Source organism: Garra rufa, chromosome 23, assembly GCF_049309525.1.
Source record: "Garra rufa chromosome 23, GarRuf1.0, whole genome shotgun sequence".
In the NCBI taxonomy this organism is placed as follows: domain Eukaryota; kingdom Metazoa; phylum Chordata; class Actinopteri; order Cypriniformes; family Cyprinidae; genus Garra; species Garra rufa.
The window spans coordinates 38,488,555-38,509,718 of NC_133383.1; the positions used below are offsets into that span (position 1 = coordinate 38,488,555).

General features: G+C 37.6%; 1 protein-coding gene across 1 annotated transcript in view; it reads right to left on the minus strand.

Annotated features, from left to right (window-relative positions):
* The window catches only part of adamts6 (ADAM metallopeptidase with thrombospondin type 1 motif, 6), a 124,859-nt gene that overhangs the window by 90,215 nt on the left and 13,480 nt on the right, over positions 1 to 21,164 (minus strand). Inside the window, exons 3-7 of the mRNA XM_073829775.1 lie at positions 20,589 to 20,757; positions 20,173 to 20,390; positions 19,218 to 19,301; positions 18,131 to 18,276; positions 7,356 to 7,399 (exon numbers count right to left, since the gene is read on the minus strand). Coding sequence (XP_073685876.1) covers positions 7,356 to 7,399; positions 18,131 to 18,276; positions 19,218 to 19,301; positions 20,173 to 20,390; positions 20,589 to 20,757 — 661 coding nt within the window. The remainder of the gene's footprint in view (positions 1 to 7,355; positions 7,400 to 18,130; positions 18,277 to 19,217; positions 19,302 to 20,172; positions 20,391 to 20,588; positions 20,758 to 21,164) is intronic.

Sequence of the window (21,164 nt, forward strand, 5' to 3'; positions counted from 1 at the left end):
GGACTTTTCATTTTACAGACATTTCTGTTAACCATAAAACACAATATAATAAAGTGCAAATGTCAAAATACAGGTAAAACACCTGTAAAATAATCTATATGGAAAACTCCTTAATTTTAATACAGTATATTGTGTCCTATATAAATTATTCTTTTAATTTTCCTAAAACATAAAGGCGTAATTTAATATGTCTTACAAAAATATCAGATGTTTCTTCCTGGCAAAGAAGAAGATGGAGCAAAGATTGAGTCTTCACAGTCTCAAAGCCAGCTGCTTCTCTTAAGGGGAGGGGGGTTCCCTTGAAGCTATGAAGTGAGGAAAAGGGCTTTTGCAAAATCCAGGTGTCTCTTAGTTCTTTTTTCCCTTTATCCAGCCTGGGAGAGCAGAACAATTCTCACCAGATTACATCTGTTGATGATTGGTGGGAGCAGAACACAAAACCCTAAAGCTAGATACATGCAGGACCATCCAAGATCCAAGAAGCCTGTTCTGGTCTCTGGTTGGATCAGACATGTGGTGGGTAGTTTATCTTTGCAAACTTTAAAAGCACAGACCTCAGCCTTTAATTTAAAGTCCATAATTCAGCAATTGAGTCTTGGATCAGTTTAAAAAGTATCTGTGGGGGGTAATGCTATTAAATAGGTACTGCTAAACAACAAGTAACTTTAAATATTGAAGAATATTTAAATTCTTAATATATAAGAGATCCAATAAAGAGTCGACATTAAACCTAGTTTACTGTAACATATCTTTACAAGGTTGAAAATGCACTTGGCACATATAAAATTTGAGAGCTACTGTGAGATTTTCATTAAATCATTTAAATTCTGGTCTTTTTTTTTACCTTATATATGACTCAGAATATATATCATACATTTTCATGATTTTTTTTGTCCTTTTTGTGTCATAACTTTAAATACTACATTTTCATTGTATATGGAAAATAGCATGTTGCCGACTTTTGGATTTTTGGGTCAGTGACATATAAGGGTGTCTACAATAAAGAAAATGTAAAACATCAGTAACACTTTACTTTAATCCTTTATGCATAATGCATTATAAAAAATAGTTTTAATGCATTAATTATGCCTTGCAATGCACCTTATAATGCATTGTACAATCTCATGAATAATTGTAAGCACAGTTCAAAACATTATAGCAATTATCAATTCATTGTTTCACTATGCATTTTAAATTCAGTTATAAATATTTATGACAAGATATCTATTACAGCGCACATTATGAATAATTATAATGCATTATACCATTTAGTAACCCTTTATAATGCATCATACATGCATAGGCTTTAAGTAAAATGCTACAAAAAAATCTTCTTGAAAAATCTTTAAAAGTTCTTAGAAAGGCACTCTGTATTTACAGTTGTTTAATATGGTTTTGGGGGAAAAATACTTCTAACATTAAAAAAAAAATTTCAATGTAACCATCAAGTAAAAAAACTTTACACAATTACACATTACAATACATGTGTGTTTATATTTTTCAAAAAAGGTTTTAATTAAAATTTTTCAAAGTAAAAAGTACTTTTACAAACATAATAAAGTATACATTAATACATATTATTAAATGTAAAATTATTAAATGTAAAACCTGAACTAACCTTGCCTTAAATAATAAATAATAATAATAAAAAAACAATTTGTCTTATATTTTAAGAGTCTGCAGTTTTGTTAAAATATTTTTTTTTTCTTAAAAAAAACAAACAATTAAAATAAAATTAATAATAATACAAGATTATTTTAGACTACATAAGATTTTAATTAGTCGGAAATTATTTTTATATTTCTGGAGAGGCATGAAGTCGAAAGTGTCAAGGTGATAATTCTAATATTAATGAAGCCCCCTTCATTAATATTAGAGCTATCACCTTGACACTTTCGACTTTAAGCCTCTCCAGAAATATAAAAACAATTTTAATTCAGAAATCAAAATCATTCTCATTATTAAGAAGATGTATTAACTGCATTCCAGAACAAACAAACAAAAAAAATAAATAAATAGCACCAAAAAAAAAAAAAAACAGTAATAGTGATGTGGAATGCTATGAGGCTGAACTACTGCTTTAAAGTTGATAATATAACAAAAGAGTATTGGAAAGGTATAAACCTGACCTCCCTGTGGCCAAAGTAATATTAAAGATATTGCACAAGAATATGGAATACAGAGAGAAGCTTGTGTCTGTTTGGGAACCTTCGCTCCAACAAAGCACTTCTGGCCTCTTTATCTTCCTTATCCAGAGGCCCAAACAAGAGCGGACATGCAAATCAAAGGCTAATAAGACACCAACTGGAGGCAAGAAGGGTAAAAAAAGGAAAGCGATACAGGATGGAAGAGTGAGCCCAGGCTGAGTCGACAGCTCATTGGCGGGGCTTGTTTTCCTAAGCCGAGGGTCGCGTTGGTATTATCCCTGCTCCGCGATTACCCGGTGACCCCCAGAGGGCAACACGTTGACCTGAGATCACGATGATGCCTCTGGGTGAGCGGGGGGTGTTGAGTGGAGATGGGGGTGGAGAAAGAGGAGGGGGCAGCAAGGAAGCAGAGCAGATGCCAGGGCAATTAAAGGGACCCGGGGAATGTGACGAATGCGGTCAATCTGTCAAACCACCCCTGGAGTCACAATATTACTTCTAAGATATACGGTTCAGCCCTGGAGGGGGCTGGTTCAGATAAGACGAGGCTTTGACACTGCCTGCAGACCATTTAAGGGGGAAAAACCCCCAGTGTTTGCTTTCTCCTCAGTTATCCCGACTTCTTTAAACATATTAATTCTTCTTTTATCTGTTGTTCTCTGTTATATATTGTATAGTCTAATTTTCTTTTTTGGCTCGCCCAGGGGAGGGGTAAACACCTCCGTCCCGTAGCAGACAGGAGTGGGAATGTTTGGAAATGAAACAAGAGACAGCGGCGTCTGTAGAGGCAGGCAGGCTTTGAGCCATGTTTGGGCTCAACGTGAGCCAAACGGCTCTAATAAACAGGGCAGCAAAGTCTTTCCCAATAATCTCGACGAATTATTTGGTACCCGAGTAAAACGAAGCATGTAGCGTTTGCCATTTAGTGGCACACGTTTAAAGAATTACTTCAGCCCAAAATTTAAATTCTGTCATCATTCACTCACCCTCATGTCGTTCCAAACCCATAAGAAATTTGTTCATTTTCGGAACACAAATTAAGATATTTAGTTCACTTCCAGAATAAAAATGTCTTTCTTTCTTCAGTCAAAAAGAAATTAAGGTTTTTGAAGAAAACATTCCAGTATTTTTCTCCATATAGTGGACTTCAACGGGGTCCAAATTGCAGGTTCAGCGCAGCTTCAAAGGGCTCTACACGATCCAAGCCAAGAAATATGGGTCTTATATAGCGTGAAAAAAGTATATACTTTTTAATCACAAATGATTATCTTGCACTAGCTCGACTATGCACGCATAACATAATCACATTGGAAAGGTCACGCATGACATAGGCGGAAGTTTACAAAGCAAACGTGCAAAGAAAGTCAAACTCCCTTTACAGGGCAAAACAAGGTTGAACGATTTTGAAGCTGGAGGAAAAAATAAGATGAGTTTTTCGCCTTGCTCTACCTTTTTTGAACCAAAGTACACAGACAAAGAACTAACTACGCCTGACCTGCAAGCCAAGCATTTGTGGTTAAAAAGTATATAATTTTTTATTTTATTTTTTAGAAAATGACCTAAAATGATCTAGTTTCGCTAGATAAGACCCTTATTCCTCGGCTGGGATCGTGTAGAGCAGCGGTCCCCAAACTAAAGCCCGGGGGCCGAATGCGGCCCGCCCCCACATTTGGACCGGCCCTCTGAACAATGCCAGAGACATATTTTGAAAATGTAATTTTAAATATGTTTTACTTATATCATGTCGGTATTTGATAATAAAGGTTGGCTTTCAAACTAAAATTTACCTTAGTTATTAACATAGCCTAATTATTTGTTAAATTCACCAACAGAATGGTACATTCAACGTAATGTGTCATTGTGATCGAACAGGTGATACGCGAGCCAGCTAGAAAAATCAGAGCGATGACAAAATGACTCAATAGCATTTGAGGTGAAACTAACACTGCTTATGGGACAAGTGCAAAAGCAAGACTTCACTCTTGAAAATGCTGAAGGCGGAATTTGACGTGTGATTCAAAAAACACAGTGGACCAACAGCAGTAGATGACATTAGCCGCGTTTCCACTGTCGGGCCAAAAGCGGGCGTGCTAGTGCGTTCCAGGGCCAGTCGCGTTTCCACTGTCACTTCCGGGGCCTGATCGTGCCTCGTCGGTGCTTCCTCAGGGCCAATGGCCCGGGTTTTTCGGCCCGACGAAAACCTTGGGCCAAAGCGGGCCAGCTGGGGCTTGAGGCGTGGTCAAAGTGAAAGGCGGAGTTAATGCAATGTTTCGATAAGCGTGCAGTCAGGTAAAAGTGTGTCTGCGGTAAGATGCGCATTTCGCGGTATTACGTCGTGCAAAGAACTCAAAAACTTAAAATGGAGAATCGTCAGTACAAGTCTGTGGAAGATACCAGGGCTCTTCTGAGTATTTGGGCCGAGGACAATGTACAATGCCAGTTTGACGGGTCTGCAAAAACGAAGACGTGATAAAATACATCGCTGCTAAACTCGCAAAGCTTAATATCAAGAATTTGCGGGCGCAGTACAAAGCCATAAAAACGCACAATGAACAGAGCGGTGCCCATGCAGAAAAGACACTTACATTAGGCAGATATTGATATGGAAATCTATGCCGTTTTGATGGGCACATTACTTAAATGGTTATCTGATGGGGCACCTTTTGTGTCCTGTGTAAATCAGGTCCTATTAATAGTTGCACCATTAACTGTTGTTACAGACTATGTGATGAAAACATTATTTAAACGCATGTCTGATGAGTATACTCTTATTTAAATTTGAATAAATGCAAGTAAGATCATATATAAAAATGAGATCTGATGTATAAGTAGGGGGACATCGTCCAAAGAAATCCCCCAAAAACTCACCAACACACCGTGATAACATGTTAACATACACTGTATCTGTACCAAAATAAAGGCATAAAAGATTATACTAGAAGTACAACTGTGTCGTTATTTTTTGCAGTAGTGTGTAGATAGTATGCAACATTTTGTTTTATGTGATAGACTAAAGATTTGTGTGTAGGTCTTAAAAACAAAGCTTCTTTTCACGTGATTTATTAATGTAATATATTACAAATATTGCTGCTACATTAACAACTGTTGCAGAGCATTTCTTGCATCAGAACAGACATCACCAACATTACAAGGCGTTTCTGCATTCGCTGTATCCGGTTTCCACGTCACTGAATTGTTCTTTTTTCGCCTTGCCGCTAACATAAGCTTCCATCTTCGCAACTGGGTTTCGCTGCCTCATCTTCCATCAAGAAAACACCGAAAGGAGCAAACAAACAGCCGCTTCGGCTCTCTCCATTTTGTTCATTCGATGATCACACTATGTATGCCTACCTGACTTACTTTCAATCTCCCCGCTGAAAGGGGAGGGGTTTCATGACGTTTGATCCAATGAGGTGTGTAAAGGGCGGGCTTTAGGTTTGCACAGCGAGGCTACTAGCTCGATAGTGGAAACGCAGCTTACTTTTGGCCTTAGTGCTTGCGACTCGAGGCCATTGGCCCCGCCCGGCACGCTCTTAGCACTGGCTCACACTGGCCCGACAGTGGAAAAGCGGCTATTGCACCCCAAATCACCACAGACTGTGGAAACTTAACACTGGACTTCAAGCAACTTGAGCTATGAGCTTCTCCCTTCCTCCAGACTCTAGGACCTTTATTTCCAAATAAAATACAAAACTTGCTCTCATCTGAAAAGAAGACTTTGGACCACTGGGCAACAGTCCATTTCTTCTTCTCCTTAGCCCAGATGCCTCTGATGTTGTCTGTGGTTCAGGAGCGGCTTAACAAGAGGAATACGACAACTGTAGCCAAATTCCTTGACATGTCTGTGTGTGGTGGCTCTTGATGCCTTGACCCCAGCCTCAGTCCATTCCTTCTGAAGTTCACCCAAATTCTTGAATCAGTTTTGCTTGACAAGCCTGTCAAGGCTGCGGTTCTCTCGGTTGGTTGTGCATCTTTTTCTTCCACACTTTTTTCTTCCACTCAACTTTCTGTTAACATGCTTGGATACAGCACTCTGTGAACAGCCAGCTTCTTTGGCAATCAATGTTTGTGGCTTACCCTCCTTGTGAAGGGAGTCAATTCTGGACAACTGTCAGATCAGCAGTCTTCCCCATGATTGTGTAGCCTAGTGAACCAAACTGAGAGACCATTTTGAAGGCTCAGGAAACCTTTGCAGGTGTTTTGAGCTGATTAGCTGATTGGCATGTCACCATATTCTAATTTGTTGAGATAGTGAATTGGTGGGTTTTTGTTAAATGTGAGCCAAATCATTACAATTAAAAGAACCAAAGACTTTAACTACTTCACTCTGCGTGCATTAAATTTATTTAATACACAAGTTTCACAATTTGAGTTGAATTACTGAAATAAATGAACTTTTCCATGACATTTTAATTTACTGAGAAGCACCTGTATATCTTTTGAAAAGAAATTATCATTTATCTGTCTGGTGCATAAAAAAATAAACTATTCTAGCATTAAAATGTATAATAAATACAGGTAAAATCATAATATAATAATAATAATAATAATAGTGGTAGTAGTCAGTCCGGCCCATGGAATTTTCTTTTATAAACCGACCCGGCCCCCCACTAAACAAAAGAAAATTATGTGGCCCGCTCAGAAAAAAGTTTGGGGACCCGTGGTGTAGAGCTATTTGAAGTTGCATTGAAACTGCAGTTTGGACCTTCAACCCGCTGATCCCTATTGAAGTCCACTATATGAAGAAAAATCATTTCTTTTCGACTGAAGACAGACATGAAGCAGAGATGTTCACAAGTCTTTAACTTGGAGTCTGAGTCAAGTCTGAAGTCTTTGCCGCTGGAGTCTGAGTCAAGTCTTGAGTCTTTGGTCATGAGTCCAAGCCGAGTCTCAAAATCAGAAACGACTTGTCACATCTGGTTTAAACAGTCATAGGTTATTGATACATAAATAGAAAAATAACTAGCAATAAGCAATTTTTCGAGTCCTTTTCCTCAAGTCAAGTCTTGAGTCGTTTCAAGTCAAGTCTGAAGTCTGAAAAATGCTACTCGAGTCCGAGTCACTAACTCGAGTGCCCATCTCTGACATGAACATCTTGGATGACATGAGGGTGAATAAATTTTCAGGAAATACCTGGAAGTGAACTAATCCTTTAATGAAAGGGTGAATAAAGTATATTTTGTCTTAGGATACATTTCAGGTACTTACCAAGTGTACCGCAGGGTTTGTTCTTATAGGTGCAGATGTCATACCTAAAAGAGAAATCAAAAGTGAGGTCTTTATATGATAGATATTCAACAGGACTTATAAAGTAACTTATAAGAAAACATGAATGGTGTTTGCTTGTGCAGCTAGCGAATTTAAAAAGGGTTGCTGCATGGTTCTGGGTGGTTACTTAATGGCTGGAGTCAAAAGAAGGTTAACACTTTTATTTTTATTTGATAGTCCACTTTAAACATTCTACTAACTACAAATAACTTTGCAACTGCATGTCAATTAGTAGTCACTGGATTATTAGTAGATATGGACAGTTCATTTTAATGGTCCCCCAACAGACATTTTACTGACTACAAGTTTGCAAGTATATGTCAACTTGTTCCATTAACCCTAACCTTAACTTAACAGTCTATTAATACTCTAATGAGAGTTAGCTGACATGTAGTTGAAAATAAATAAGAATTAGTTGATATGTAGTCAAAATATAGTGTAACCAAAAACTTCAGTTCAAACTAATGTATTATAATCAAAATCTATTGACAGCATCCACTATACTGTCAGGTTTAGCTACTCGCCTCAGTTTTCTTTTTTGTTGTTTATTTTGTAACCCGAACTTTTTCTTTTTCCCTAGTGGGACTTGTCGTCAGTCGACGGACATTTTCGACGGCAGGCCTATATGATATTTTCTTATTCCCCAAATGGGGCATTTAACACCTCCTGAAAAATATCACAAGCAGTTTGGGCTGCTGAGTCTGGCCAAAGGCAGGCAGCCAGGCTTTGTTTGACATTGTCTACAGCGCAGAGGAAAGACACAGTGCCTGATCTGAATCATATTAAACTATCTCAGAAGCTTTGTGTTTTGCGTCAGGGGCTTGGGGGGAACTGCGCAGACTTTATGCACGTATTCAGTCAGACTGGTAGTTGGAAAGTTCCTATCGGCCTTCTATTTTGGTGTCGATCTGAAGATATCCATGCACTCTGTTTACCGTGGCAGCTGAAAAGGGTCAAAAGAGCCAAAAGATCTTTGAATCTGGAAAATCATGCTGGAATATTGCAGCTAAAAAATAAATAATCAAAACAAGAGCTTCTTTGTGCTCCTTTGCACAGTTTATAAGCACGTAAGTTGCTGCTTATACAATTTATACAAACGTGAAAAAATGTAAACTCATTGTGAGATCGCTCATGTAAAACATTCATAAGAAAATATGAACGCTGCTTGCCCATGCAAAACCTGCTGCCATGATGCCAGGGTTATGTGAGTGCTTCTCAGGGTGTTCCTATGTAAGTACTAAGGTGTTCTGACTAGCTCCTGCTTTGTATCTATGTAGTTGCCAGTATGTTGCCACACTCTTAAAAATAAAGGTGCTTCAAAAGGTTCTTCAAACGATGCCATAGAAGAACCATTTTTGGTTTCACAGAGAACCATTCAGTCAAAGGTTCTTTAAAGAACCATTTCTTTCTTACCTTTTTTATAATCTAAAGAACCTTATTTGCCACAAAGAACCTTTTGTGAAATAGAAAGGTTCTTCAGATATGGAACCTTATGGAACCATTTAGACAAAAAGCTTCTTCTATGGCATCTCGAAGCACCTTTATTTTTAAGAGTGTAGGTGGTTAGTCAGAACAGCCCACCCACGAGTCCCAATGATATTATAGTTTCTAGATATGGCTCAGAACCTTCCTTCAGTTTTTATGTTTTTTTTTTTTTTTTTCAAAGGAAACCCCTGGTATTAAGACTTGTATGCCTTTATATAACGGAAATTATCTGTCAGTCTCTTACTGAAATATGTAGTAGAACACCTATTAAAGACTAACAGTATGTTATTTTAAAAATCCAAAAATTTAAATTAAAATGTTAATATTAATATTTTGGACTATGGTGGGCACCATTATTTCAATGGTGTGAAATAGTTGCACTCGTTGAGCTACCGGTGCTACCTGTTGCTATTTTCACCACAACAAACTCAGAAAATAAAATACTGATACTATGCCACATTGTACAGCTTTTAGTTGTACATTTCATTTTGAAGTCGGAGAACAAAATGAGATGGGAGTTTTTCAACCTACCCTAACTATATTGAACTGGAATACACAGAGTACACACAGAGCTAGACAAGACAAACATTTGAGGTTAAAAAGTATATAAATTGTCCATTTGTTTAGCAAATAACTGATTGTTTCGCTAGATGACTAGAAAAATGAACATCTTGAATGACAAATTATCCGTAAATTTTTATTCTGGAAGTGAACTTCGCCTTTAAAAGGATATTTCACCCACAAATGAAAATTCTGTTGTCATTTACTCACCCTCATGTATGAACTTCATTCTTATTCAAAACACAAATGCATATATATTTTGAAAAATGCTTAGAACTAAATTATGTTGGTCACCCTTGACTTTTATTGAAGGGAGAATAAAACAAGAGACATTTCCACATCAGAAAGAACGTTTGCAGGTTTGGAATGACATTAAGGTGAGTAAATGATTTTTGGGTCAACTGTCCCTTTAAAATGACCGTAAGAAAATTGACAAAAAAAAAAATGTACAGCTTAAATAATGGACAAGTTTTAACATAAGAATTATTGTAAGTTAATTCATCCATAAATTTAACCCTCTTTATGTCCATTATAAGTGCTCCACTGTAAAATTAATTCTCATTTTTTTAAAAAGAAAATAAAAAAATGGGGGATACATTAAAATTAATTTCAGTGGCAAACATTACGCCACAAATTCTCTTGACTGAGTTTGTGCTGAACTCGAAATATTCCTTAAATTGTTAGTACACTGTAAAAAGTTTTCACCAGATTCAACTTAAAGAGTTCAACAGCTGCCTTAAGATTTTAAGTTAAATAAGCTTAAAACTACAAGTCATTTTAACTTATTACAATAAAAATGAGTTGATATAACTTGTGAGTTTAAATGACTTAAAGGAGTAGTTCACTTTCAGAACAACAATTTACAGATAATTTACTCACCCCCTTGTCATCCAAGATGTTTATGTCTTTTTTTCTTCAGTCGTCAATAAATTATGTTTTTTGAGATAAACATTTCTGGAAATTTCTCCATATAATGGACTTAAATGGTGCTCCGATTTTTGAACCTTCAAAATGCAGTTTAAATGTGGCTTCAAAGGGCTGTAAACGATCCCAGCCGACGAAGAAGAGTCTTGTCTACAGAAACGTTCGGTCATTTTATTAGAAAAATATATTTTTTTATACCTTTTAAGCACTGAAACTCGTCTAGCACTAGGGCTAATGCACGTTCACGTCTATGCGTTCTACGTAATCACGTCGAAAGGTCACGCGTGACGTATGCGAAACCCAGTGTTTACGAGCTTGGAGACGAAGGACCGTTCCAGAGTTATTGCGTGTGGAATGACACAAATTTCATTTGGTCCAGTCGTGACAACACTGAGATTCCTGATTCGTTGGAAATGTGGCCATTTTCCACACTTGCACCACCATCTCGTCTCGTTTGAACGCGGTCTGCATGAGGCTTGTGTCGCCGCCGCAGTATTCTCTCTCTGACTGAGTTCATCGTCTGTGTCATAGATATATATATACGTAGATGCCTCATTGGACCGCTCCAAGCACGTAGATGTGTCCGCCATATTGGAACGGCCCATAGAAACAGTCGCTAATGAGGCATCTATATATATATATATATATATATGGTCTGTGTATTCCGGCTCAAAAAGGTAGGGAACGGCGGAAAACTCCATCTCATGTGCTCCTCCAGCTTCAAAATCGTCGGACATCGTTGTACTTTATGTTGTACCTTGTTGCTAAAAAATGTTTGATTGCGTTGCACTTCTCTCTTCTCAAGTTTGCTTTGTAAACACTGGGTCTGTAGTTTCGCATATGTCATGAACGCGCATTAGCCCTAGTGCTAGACGAGTTTCAGTGCTTAAAAGGTATATAAAAATATATTTTTCTAAGAAAATGACCGAACATTTCGGTAGACAAGACTCTTCTTCGTCGGCTGGGATCGTTTACAGCCCTTTGAAGCCGCATTTAAACTGCCTTTTGAAGGTTCAAAATCAGAGCACCATTTAAGTCCATTATATGGAGAAATTTCCAGAAATGTTTATCTAAAAAAAAAACATAATTTCTTGACGACTGAAGAAAACAAGACATAAACATCTTGGATCACAAGGGGGTGAGTAAATTATCTGTAAATTGTTGTTCTGAAAGTGAACTACTCCTTTAAGTTGATTTAACTTAAAATCTTAAGGCAGCTGCTAAACTTAAGTTTTTAAGTTGAAACTGGTGAAAACTTTTTACAGTGCAGGTTTTGAAAAATATTAACAGTGATGCATACTTTAAGCAACCACAACTAAGCATGGCATCAAATAGCTAAATCTGAATATTTAACTAATATATTACTATGTTTTATTTGTAAGTTCAAACAAAACTGCATATTAAACATCAGAGTAAATTAGATGGAAGATGTTTGTGTGTGTGCGACTGACCCGCTGTTTCACTTGATGTCTAATTGATGTATATACTGTACTGGTAATTCAATAATAATAAAAAAAAGAATGGCATACCCACGGAATGATGAACAAGGTCTCTGCTTTGAAGACGGGCTTTTAATGTATTAGAAAACCAAGGACAATGCAAATTCAATTTCAGTCGCTCCCTCCCCGTCCCACGACTCCCCAAGCAGAGCAAACCCACCAGCATTAGGCACTGTCTCATGAACTCGTGTCGAGAAGCTGACCTCATTTGGACATCGATTTATTTTGATTTAGTTACTTTAATTTCCCTCAGCTCTCACAATGGATCGTGTTCCAAACAAGCAAAATTGCATCCCCCCGTCATGCTCCGGCCAAAAGTCTAGGACTGTAAAAACATTGCTGAAGAGGTCAGGATGGACCGTCCGTCTGTCTTTATCCCGCTAATGTTTCGTCCTCATGTACCAGCAAAAGTACTGCAGCAAATGTGGCAAATGCCATCACTCGGGAGCTTCTGTCTAAATGTTTACATTTCTGAACCACCCAATGAGAAGGACAGCTGACCTCAGAAAACTGTCTATGTGCCCTTGGCTGAAGTGAAGGCAATATTTAACACAAATGTGTGGATATATAATAATGTCTACTGTAAGAGTGATGTCCTTTTTCTGTTACACTGTTAAATTTGCCCAAATCACATGATTATATCAGAAAACATAATAAACTACGACTACTACAGTGAAATTTACTTTCGTAAGTTACGGCAGCTACTGCAATTTTAGTAAACTTTATAAACTATTGAAATTAACACTTTTAATAAATTAAGTAAACTACTACTGGTAAATAAATGAATGAAACACATAATTTAAAATTGTTGCAATAATAGCCACAAAATTTACTATAATTGCAAAAGATGGAATAGTTTACAATTTTTTTTTAAACTACTACTGGTAAATAAATGAATGAAACAAATAATTTAAAATTGTTGCAATAATAGCCACAAACTTTACTATAATTGCAAAAGTTTGAATAGTTTACAATTTTAATGTTGAAGCTTAATTACACTGCAACAACTGTGACACATGAAAATAAAGCATAACCTAAAATTGTAATGCTTTATTTTCATGTGTCACAATTGTTACAGTGTAATTATGTTCAAGTATTAGTATGTAATTACTATAGGGTTATGAATGAATGAATGAATGATGCATTTGTATAGCGCTTTCATGTGTATTTCCGTACACCCAAAGCGCTTTACAATCATATGGGGGTTATGGTAAGGATTAGGGTTGTAAAATTATGCATACAGCATCTCACATAAGTGAGTACACCCCCTCACATTTCAGCAACCGTCTTCTCTAGGGACAATACTATAGAAATGAAACTATATTTTAGAGTAGTCAATGTGCAGCTTGTATAGCAGTATAGATTTACTGTTCTCTGAAAATTACTCAACATACAGCCATTATTGTCAAAATAGCTGGCAACAAAAGTGAGTACACCCTAAGTGATAACTGCAGTATGTTGTTTAACTATGCAAAGCCACATGTCCTATTCATCATGTTTATGTTTTTGTCTGCTTGACAGGACCATACAAAGTTGTGTATCTTGTATTAGAGCAGTTAAAATGGTGCTTTAAGTACAATTCTCTCATACTGACCACTGGATGTTTAACATGGCATTTCATGGCAAAGGACTCTCTGAGGATTTGAGAATTAGAATTGTTGCTCTCCACAAAGATGGCCAAGGCTATTAGAGGTTCAGTAACACCCTGAAACTGAGTTACACTACAGTGGTCAGAGTCATACAGAGGTTTTCCAAGATGAGTTCCATTTGGAGCAGGCCTTGCAAGGGTCGATCAACGAAGTTGAGCACTTGTTCTGTGCGTCAGGTGCAGAACCTGGCTTCAAAAAACATATGCATGAGTGCTGCCAGCATTGCTTTAAAGGTTGCAGAAGTAGAAGATCAGCTTGTCAGTGTTCAAACCACACTGCAACACTATAAGATAAACTTGTTTGGCTCAGATGGTGTCCAGCATGTGTGGCGATGCCCTGGTGAGGAGTACTAAGAAAACTGTGTCTTGGCTACAGTCAAGCATGGTGGTGGTAGCATCATGGTCTGGGGCTGCATGAGTGCTGCTGGTACTGGAGAGCTGCAGTTCATTATGTACTGTACATTCTGAAGCAGAACATGATGCTCTCCCTCCAGAAACTAGGCCGAAAGGCAGTTTTCCAATTTGATAACAACCCCAAACATACCACCAAAATGATAGCTGCCTTGCTGAGGAAGCTGAAGGCGAAGGTGATGGGGTGGCCAAGTATGTCTCCAGACTTGAACCCTTTTAAGCACCTGTGAGGCATCCTCAAGTGTAGGGTGGAGGAGCACCATGTGTCTAACGTCCAGCAGCTCTGTGAGGGGTGGAAGAGGATCCCAGCAACAACCTGTGCAGCTCTGGTCAATTCCATGCCCATGATGATTAAGGCAGTGCCAGATATCAGTGGTGCTAACACAAAATATTGACACTTTGAACAAGTTCACTTAGGATGTACTCACTTTTGCTGCCAAGCAATATGGCAATAATTGCTGTATGTTGAGTAATTTTCAGGGGACAGTAAATCTGTACTGCTATACAAGCTGCACATTGACTACTTTAAAATATATCCAAGTTTCATTTCTGTAGTATTGTCCCTTGAGAAGATACTAATATGGTTGCTGAAATGTGAGGGGTGTACTCACTTTTGTAAGATACTGTATGTATCTTACAAAACATGTGTAACAAGGACATTGTAAAATAAACTGTTACCAAATTTAGTAAAAGTCAATGCATGACATCCAACAACGTCAAAAGCATGACTAATTAGCACTGACTTTCACCAAAAAATAAGCAAACAATCATAATCAGCTAGAGAGCTGATGAGTAAAGACATTACGTTGTATGGTATGCTGGCGAGTTTACTCGAACAGGCTTTCAAGGAAACATCACTCCGATTGTTAAGCTCTCCTTCAGGCTATCATTAGTCATATATGAAATCACCTCACATAAATGTCTCCAAATTAAGCACTGCTAGTATAAATGGTCATAAAATCGCAGCGCTGCAGGGGCACCTTCCTCCTGGAGTACTCAACAATACGCTAACCGCACAAAGCTGATCAGCATATTAGCCTTATTGTAAATAAGGCTTTGTTTATGGTTCATGTAAATCAGATTTTCAAATCTAATCTACAACTGACTGACTGAAATACATGTTCATTCATACAGTGTAGTTGATAACCAGTGTATGTCCAATGACTTAGTCACAATGTTGAAAGAGAGGACAGAAAACTCAAATATTACCTTTGCTCATCATGACATTTTGCTCACAAGCATATTTATGAATATACCATTCTCCTTTGTCCACAGTAACTGACTCAGTGACTCATTTGGTATGTAAATAGTGTAAGTAAATGTCACATAAATGTCACAAAAGTAAATGTCAAATAGTCAGCTGTATGAAATACTTCAGCTGAAATAAATGAATACATACATTCAATTATTTCTTTCTTTAAAGTTTGTAAATATGTGGTTTTTCTGTTTAGACTACAGAAAATGAAAAAAAATTGAGTTGGAGATGCCCAAAAAAATCTCTATACGGGTTCCACACACCGACTTGGCTTTGGATATAATAGCCATCCACCGTTTGACTTAAACTATTGTTCGTTTCTTGACTAAAGCCTCAAACAATCAGAACAGATCTCTTAAAACAACAGCTGTGGATCCAAAGAATACAATATGAGCTTCGGAGTCATTTATATTTAACTGAAATATGAAATGTCAATTCCTCCACCAAATTTAGCATTATACAAAGGTTTTCCTTTCTTTCTGAAAGGAAAATTCTCTGACTAAAGTTTAAAGCTGCACTTAATTCAGAATGAAATCCATTTATAGCCGCAAACTAACGGCGTTTGTTTCCCAGACTCAAAACCGGTCTGCCAGAAATTAGCAGGACAACGGATAGCTGTTTACCGCCTGGCTTACTTTGGCAGATTTGTGTCTGTCCTGAAGAAATAAACTTGAAATGAAACTTTCTGTAGACTAGCGTCAGACGCTCTGCCCGTTTCAGCCGATTAAAAAAAAAAGTTGTTTGGCCTCCGCACGTTTAGCAAAAACACTAAGAAGTTAAACAAATTTCATGTGCATAAACAGAAATAGCCAATAACCTCTGCTCAAGCAGTGACGTCTACAATATCGGCTGACAGTGTCAAGGCTCGCACCTGTCCAAACCGCACGGTCATGCATCAGTGAACACCAATTAACAATGACATTAATAACCAGTTTAGTCTCAGTTGTAAATGACCCACCCAATATACGCTTCCAGTACAAACTGTCAAACTTAAATGCCAAAATGTCAGCCAACCCTAAAACAAGTGTTTTTTCTCTAATCCGAGCTAAACTGAGGAAGCTAGTAAAAAATGTTAAAATCACAGAGCTGTCCGCAATTGATCGCCCACAAACGAATCACGGAAACGAACTACAGACTACTGGATAAATATAATGAATTAAGGCAGGGATTTCCGAAAGGTAGGCTATGTATTTAACAAACACAGACAGACTCTGTAGTTTAAACAGTGGTTTTTAACTAATGCTAAAGTCAGACAATTTTATCAAGTGAGATCTAAAAATTTGGTATTTGCACTTTTTGCAGACACCTAGGTAATTCTCACTATGTTAACTAACTATTAAGTAACTATTTCTGCTTATTAAAAGAGAAGTTCACTTCAAAACAAAAATGTACATATAACGTACTCAGCCCCTTGCCATCCAAGATGTTCATGTCTTTATTTCTTCAGTAATTAAGAAATTATGTTTTTAAAGGAAAATATTTCAATACTTTTCTATTGTCCCCCGAGTTTGAACTTACAAAATGCAGTTTAAATGCAGCTTCTAACAATCCCAAATGCGTTTGTAAACAATCCCAGCCGAGGAAGAAGGGCCTTATTTAGTGAAACGATCTGTTTTTTGACGATTTATATACTTTTTAACCTTAAACGCTCATGTCTTGCTCTGCCTGAACTCTGTTTTTTCCGGTTCAAGACAGTTAGGGTATGTCAAAAAACATCATGTCATTCTCTTCCTCAACTTCAAAATCATCCAACATCGCTGTTTTACCTTTTTTGTTAAGGGTGTTTGGTCTTCTTTACATGTTCACTATGCAAACACTGGGTCAGTACATCTGCAGCAATGTAGGACAATTTTGAAATGATTTTTGAAGTTGAGGGAGAAAATAAGATCCAAGTTTTTCGACATACACTCTTAAAAATAAAGGTGCTTCACAATGCCATAGAAGATTTTTTTTTGTCTAAATGGTTCCATAAAGAACCTTTAACATCTGAAGAACCTTCCTGTTTCACAAAAGGTTCTTCAGATTAGAAAGACTTTTTTAAAAAGTTTTTTTAAAGAACCTTTGACTGAATGGTTCTTTGTGGAACCTAAAATGGTTCTTCTTCTAACCTAAAATGGCATTGCTAAAATGGCAGTTCAGGCAGAGCAATTGAGGTTAAAAAGTATACAAATTGTAATTGTATAAAAAAACAATAATTTCGCTACATAAGACCCTTCTTCCACAGCTGGGATCGTTTACAACCACTTTTGGGATCGTTTGAAGCTACATTTAAACTGCTTTTTGAAATATCAAATTTGGGGCACCATAGAAGTCCACTATATGGAGAAAAATCCTGAAATGTTTTCCTCAAAAAACATAATGTCTTTACGACTGAAGAAAGAAAGACATGAACATCTTGGATGACCCTGCTGAAACCAGCTGATATCAGCTAAGACCAGCCTGACTAGCCTGGCCAGGCTGGAAAAGTGGCCAAAACCCCTCTAAAACCAGTCTGCTGACCAGCTATGACCAGCTAAATCCAGGCTGGTTGACCAGCTGAAACCAGCCAACCAGCCTAGGCTGGTTTTAGCAGTTTTTTTCACCAGGGGACAATGGGGTGAATACATTATTTGTACATTTTGGTTAGGAAAGTGAACTTCTCCTTTAATAGTTAGGAAGGTCAAATATGGTCATGCAGGTCATGCTTTATGAGTACTAATAAAGACCCAATATGCTAGCAATGTGCATGCTAGTTAATAGTGAGAATTGGTCCTTAAAATAAAGTTGTCATCAATCATGATTTTGAAGAAATGAAGTGTCAGTGACCAAGTGGGATGTGTTCCTGAATCAACATCTTGGCCCTGAAACAACATTCCTTGCAAACAGACACAATCCTAACCACAACCTCAACCATGTCTACTCCCGAAATCAGATGGAAATAATAGTAACCGACCTTGTAATGAGAACAGCATTGTCGTGATGGGCGATCCCGTTCTCTGGGATACTGTTTCCATCTCCCTGATGAGAAAGAATGGATTTCTGCCATTTACAGAAGCTGTCTAGAGATTTGTCAGCATGGTGGTTTATCTCCAAGTTGGGCTGCAACAGAAAACACCAACGCAACGTATCAATGCGACAAAATCTGATCCACAGCGAGTTGAAAATTCACAATTTAACAAAGGATGCTTCAGCTTGTTATGTTTATGTATTTTACTTAATATATTATATATTATTTGGCTGGTACATTGTGAATTGTAGCTCTTATGACATCATCTTAGAGATAGTTGGATCGTTTGGTTGGTTTCCCAGTCTGAGAAGAGTTATTTGACTCTTCCAAGAACAAAAAAAAAAAAAAAACATAGACAAACGCCCTGGCTCTCTCATTAAAGACATTAACGTAAAATCTTTTACAAAGTTTCCCTCAGGGACAATGTCTAGGCATATCTGTTCGAATAACTTTTATCTTTAAAAGTGGCCAGACGATTCATGATTCCATCTGTCTTTTTCAGGGCAATAAAACAGCAGACTACTGTGAGGTGTGTTTCTAAGCTTCTAAAAATACTCCGAGCTCACACTCATTTAATGTTAATGCAGACGAAAGACAAGAACGATGGATAGCGTGCATGTGCGTGAGACTAGGGAAAAATACCACGCTAGTCTAGTCTTAAGACGTACTACTGAAATACAATGACCTTTAGAAAAACCAAAATGCAGCTGTACACTGTAAACTGTTTATTCTTGCAGAACAATTACTCCATTAAATGGATGGTTCACCCAAAAATGAAAACTGTCATTGTTTACTCATCCTCATGTCATTCCAAACCTGTATGACCTTCTTTCTTCTGTGGAACACATAAATGAAAAGTCTCATTGTTTTTTGTTCATACAATAGAAGCCAATTGAGTCCAAAAGAACACAGATGAACGTTCTCCAAACGATCTTCTTCTCCTCAAAGAAGAAGGTTGAGTAAACAAAGACAGAATTGTCATTTTTGAGTAAACTATTGACATCTGCAACACTTAGTACATTTAAACACTCACCTGATCCTCTGTCAGAACAATCAGTCGGGTTACAATAATGTTCACAACGTTTCCAAGACTGGCATCGCGGTAAAGTTTGGCAACCTGACCTCCAGAAAAGAAGAAAAGACACAAAGTCAGCCAAATGCTGTTTGAGTTTTTCTGATGCACTCTTAAAGGATTAGTTTACTTTCAGAACAAAAATTTACAGATAATGTCCTCACCCCCTTGTCATCTAAGATGTCCATGTCTGTCTTTTTTCAGTCGTAAAGAAATTATGTTTTTTGAAGAAAACATTTCAGGATTTCTCCCCATATATTGGACTTCTATGGTGCCTGCGAGTTTGAACTTCCAAAATGCAGTATAAATGCAGCTTCAAAGGGCTCTAAATGATCCCAGCCATGGAAGTTGTGGTTATTTTCTAAACAAATTGACAATTTATATACCTTTTAACCTCAAATGCTTGTCTCTACAGAAAAACTCCCATCTCGTTTTCTTCCCCAACTTTAAAATCGTCCTACATCGCTGCAGAAGTACCGTCCCAGTGTTTACAAAGTGAACATACAAAGAAGATCAAACGGCCTTTACAAAAAAGGTAAAACAGCGAAGGACTACACATGAGCATCGCAGAGACAAGACAAGACAAGCATTTGAGATTAAAAAGTATATCAATTGTCAATTTGTTTAGAAAATAACCGGTTGTTTCGATAGTTAAGACCCTTCTTCTTCGGCTGGGATCGTTTAGTGCCCTTTGATGCTGCATTTAAACTGCATTTTGGAAGTTCAAACTGAAAGGTTTTCCTCAAAACACATAATTTCTTTATGACTGAAAAAAGAAAGACATGAAAATCTTGGATGACAAGGGGGTGAGAACATTATCTGTAAATGTTTGTTCTGAAAGTGAACTAATCCTTTAAAAAGGAATGAAGCACACATTAGAGACAAGCACGCATGAGAAAAGCAGGACCAAACTTACAATATTCATTACGGACAGGATGTAGTGCTCGATGTCTTTGCGACCATGGTAGCCAACCATCATTTTGTCCGCCACCACGAGGGTCTCCACAAAGCGTTCAGAACTGACAGAACGCCGCTGGCGGTGGCCACTCGTCGAGCTGTCGCCGTCCGGGACCGGGTAAGGTGGGTTTGTTTCAGGATTGGTATCGTAGCTGGGTGTCCTGTTTATTGTGAGGTCTGGAGAAAACAAAAAGTGTTAATTCATTAGCAGTTCAACTGAGGTTCAGCTGAACTTTAGAGTAGATCTTCACTCAACGTTCATGCCGAGGCTGTTTGCTGAGACTTCCAGCCAAACCTGAACCACTGACCATCATTTCCTAAACTGCTATCTATAGCTGTTTATGCCACAATGTGGCCAAATGGAGGTTTACCAACCTGAAACACCACAGCTGAACTCCTCGCTTGGCTCTTGCAGAGAAGGAATGGAAGTCTTTTTATAAATAACATGTGGTTGTCCTTCGTGGTTGACATCACTGAAATTTCTGGATATATTTTTTAATGGCTCTATTAAATATTGCTCGTCCTCTGTGGTTATGACACCATGCTTGATAAGAAAAGAGAAAAAAATAGGTTACACACAAAAAAGCACACAGGAAAAACAAGAAAATATGTTCATTGACAAGGTTTGAAATATTCCATCTGCAATGTCAAGGACAAGGTTGTAAATTCATGCATTTTAATGGCCGTATCACATGCTTATCATCTCTACAAATATATTCATGCTGTTAAAATACGTACCAGAATGCAGATAACCATTACTCATATTATTTCAAGTCATTCATATCATTCAGCATGGCAAGCAAATGCAAAAACACGCCACAATACAAATCAATGAGATAAATCATTCAAAAACCACCAATTACATAAAGAACAACATTGTAATTACTGGGACAGGAACCAAAGCACACAGACCTGCGCCCTTGAACACCCCCAATTTAACATAAATTCAAA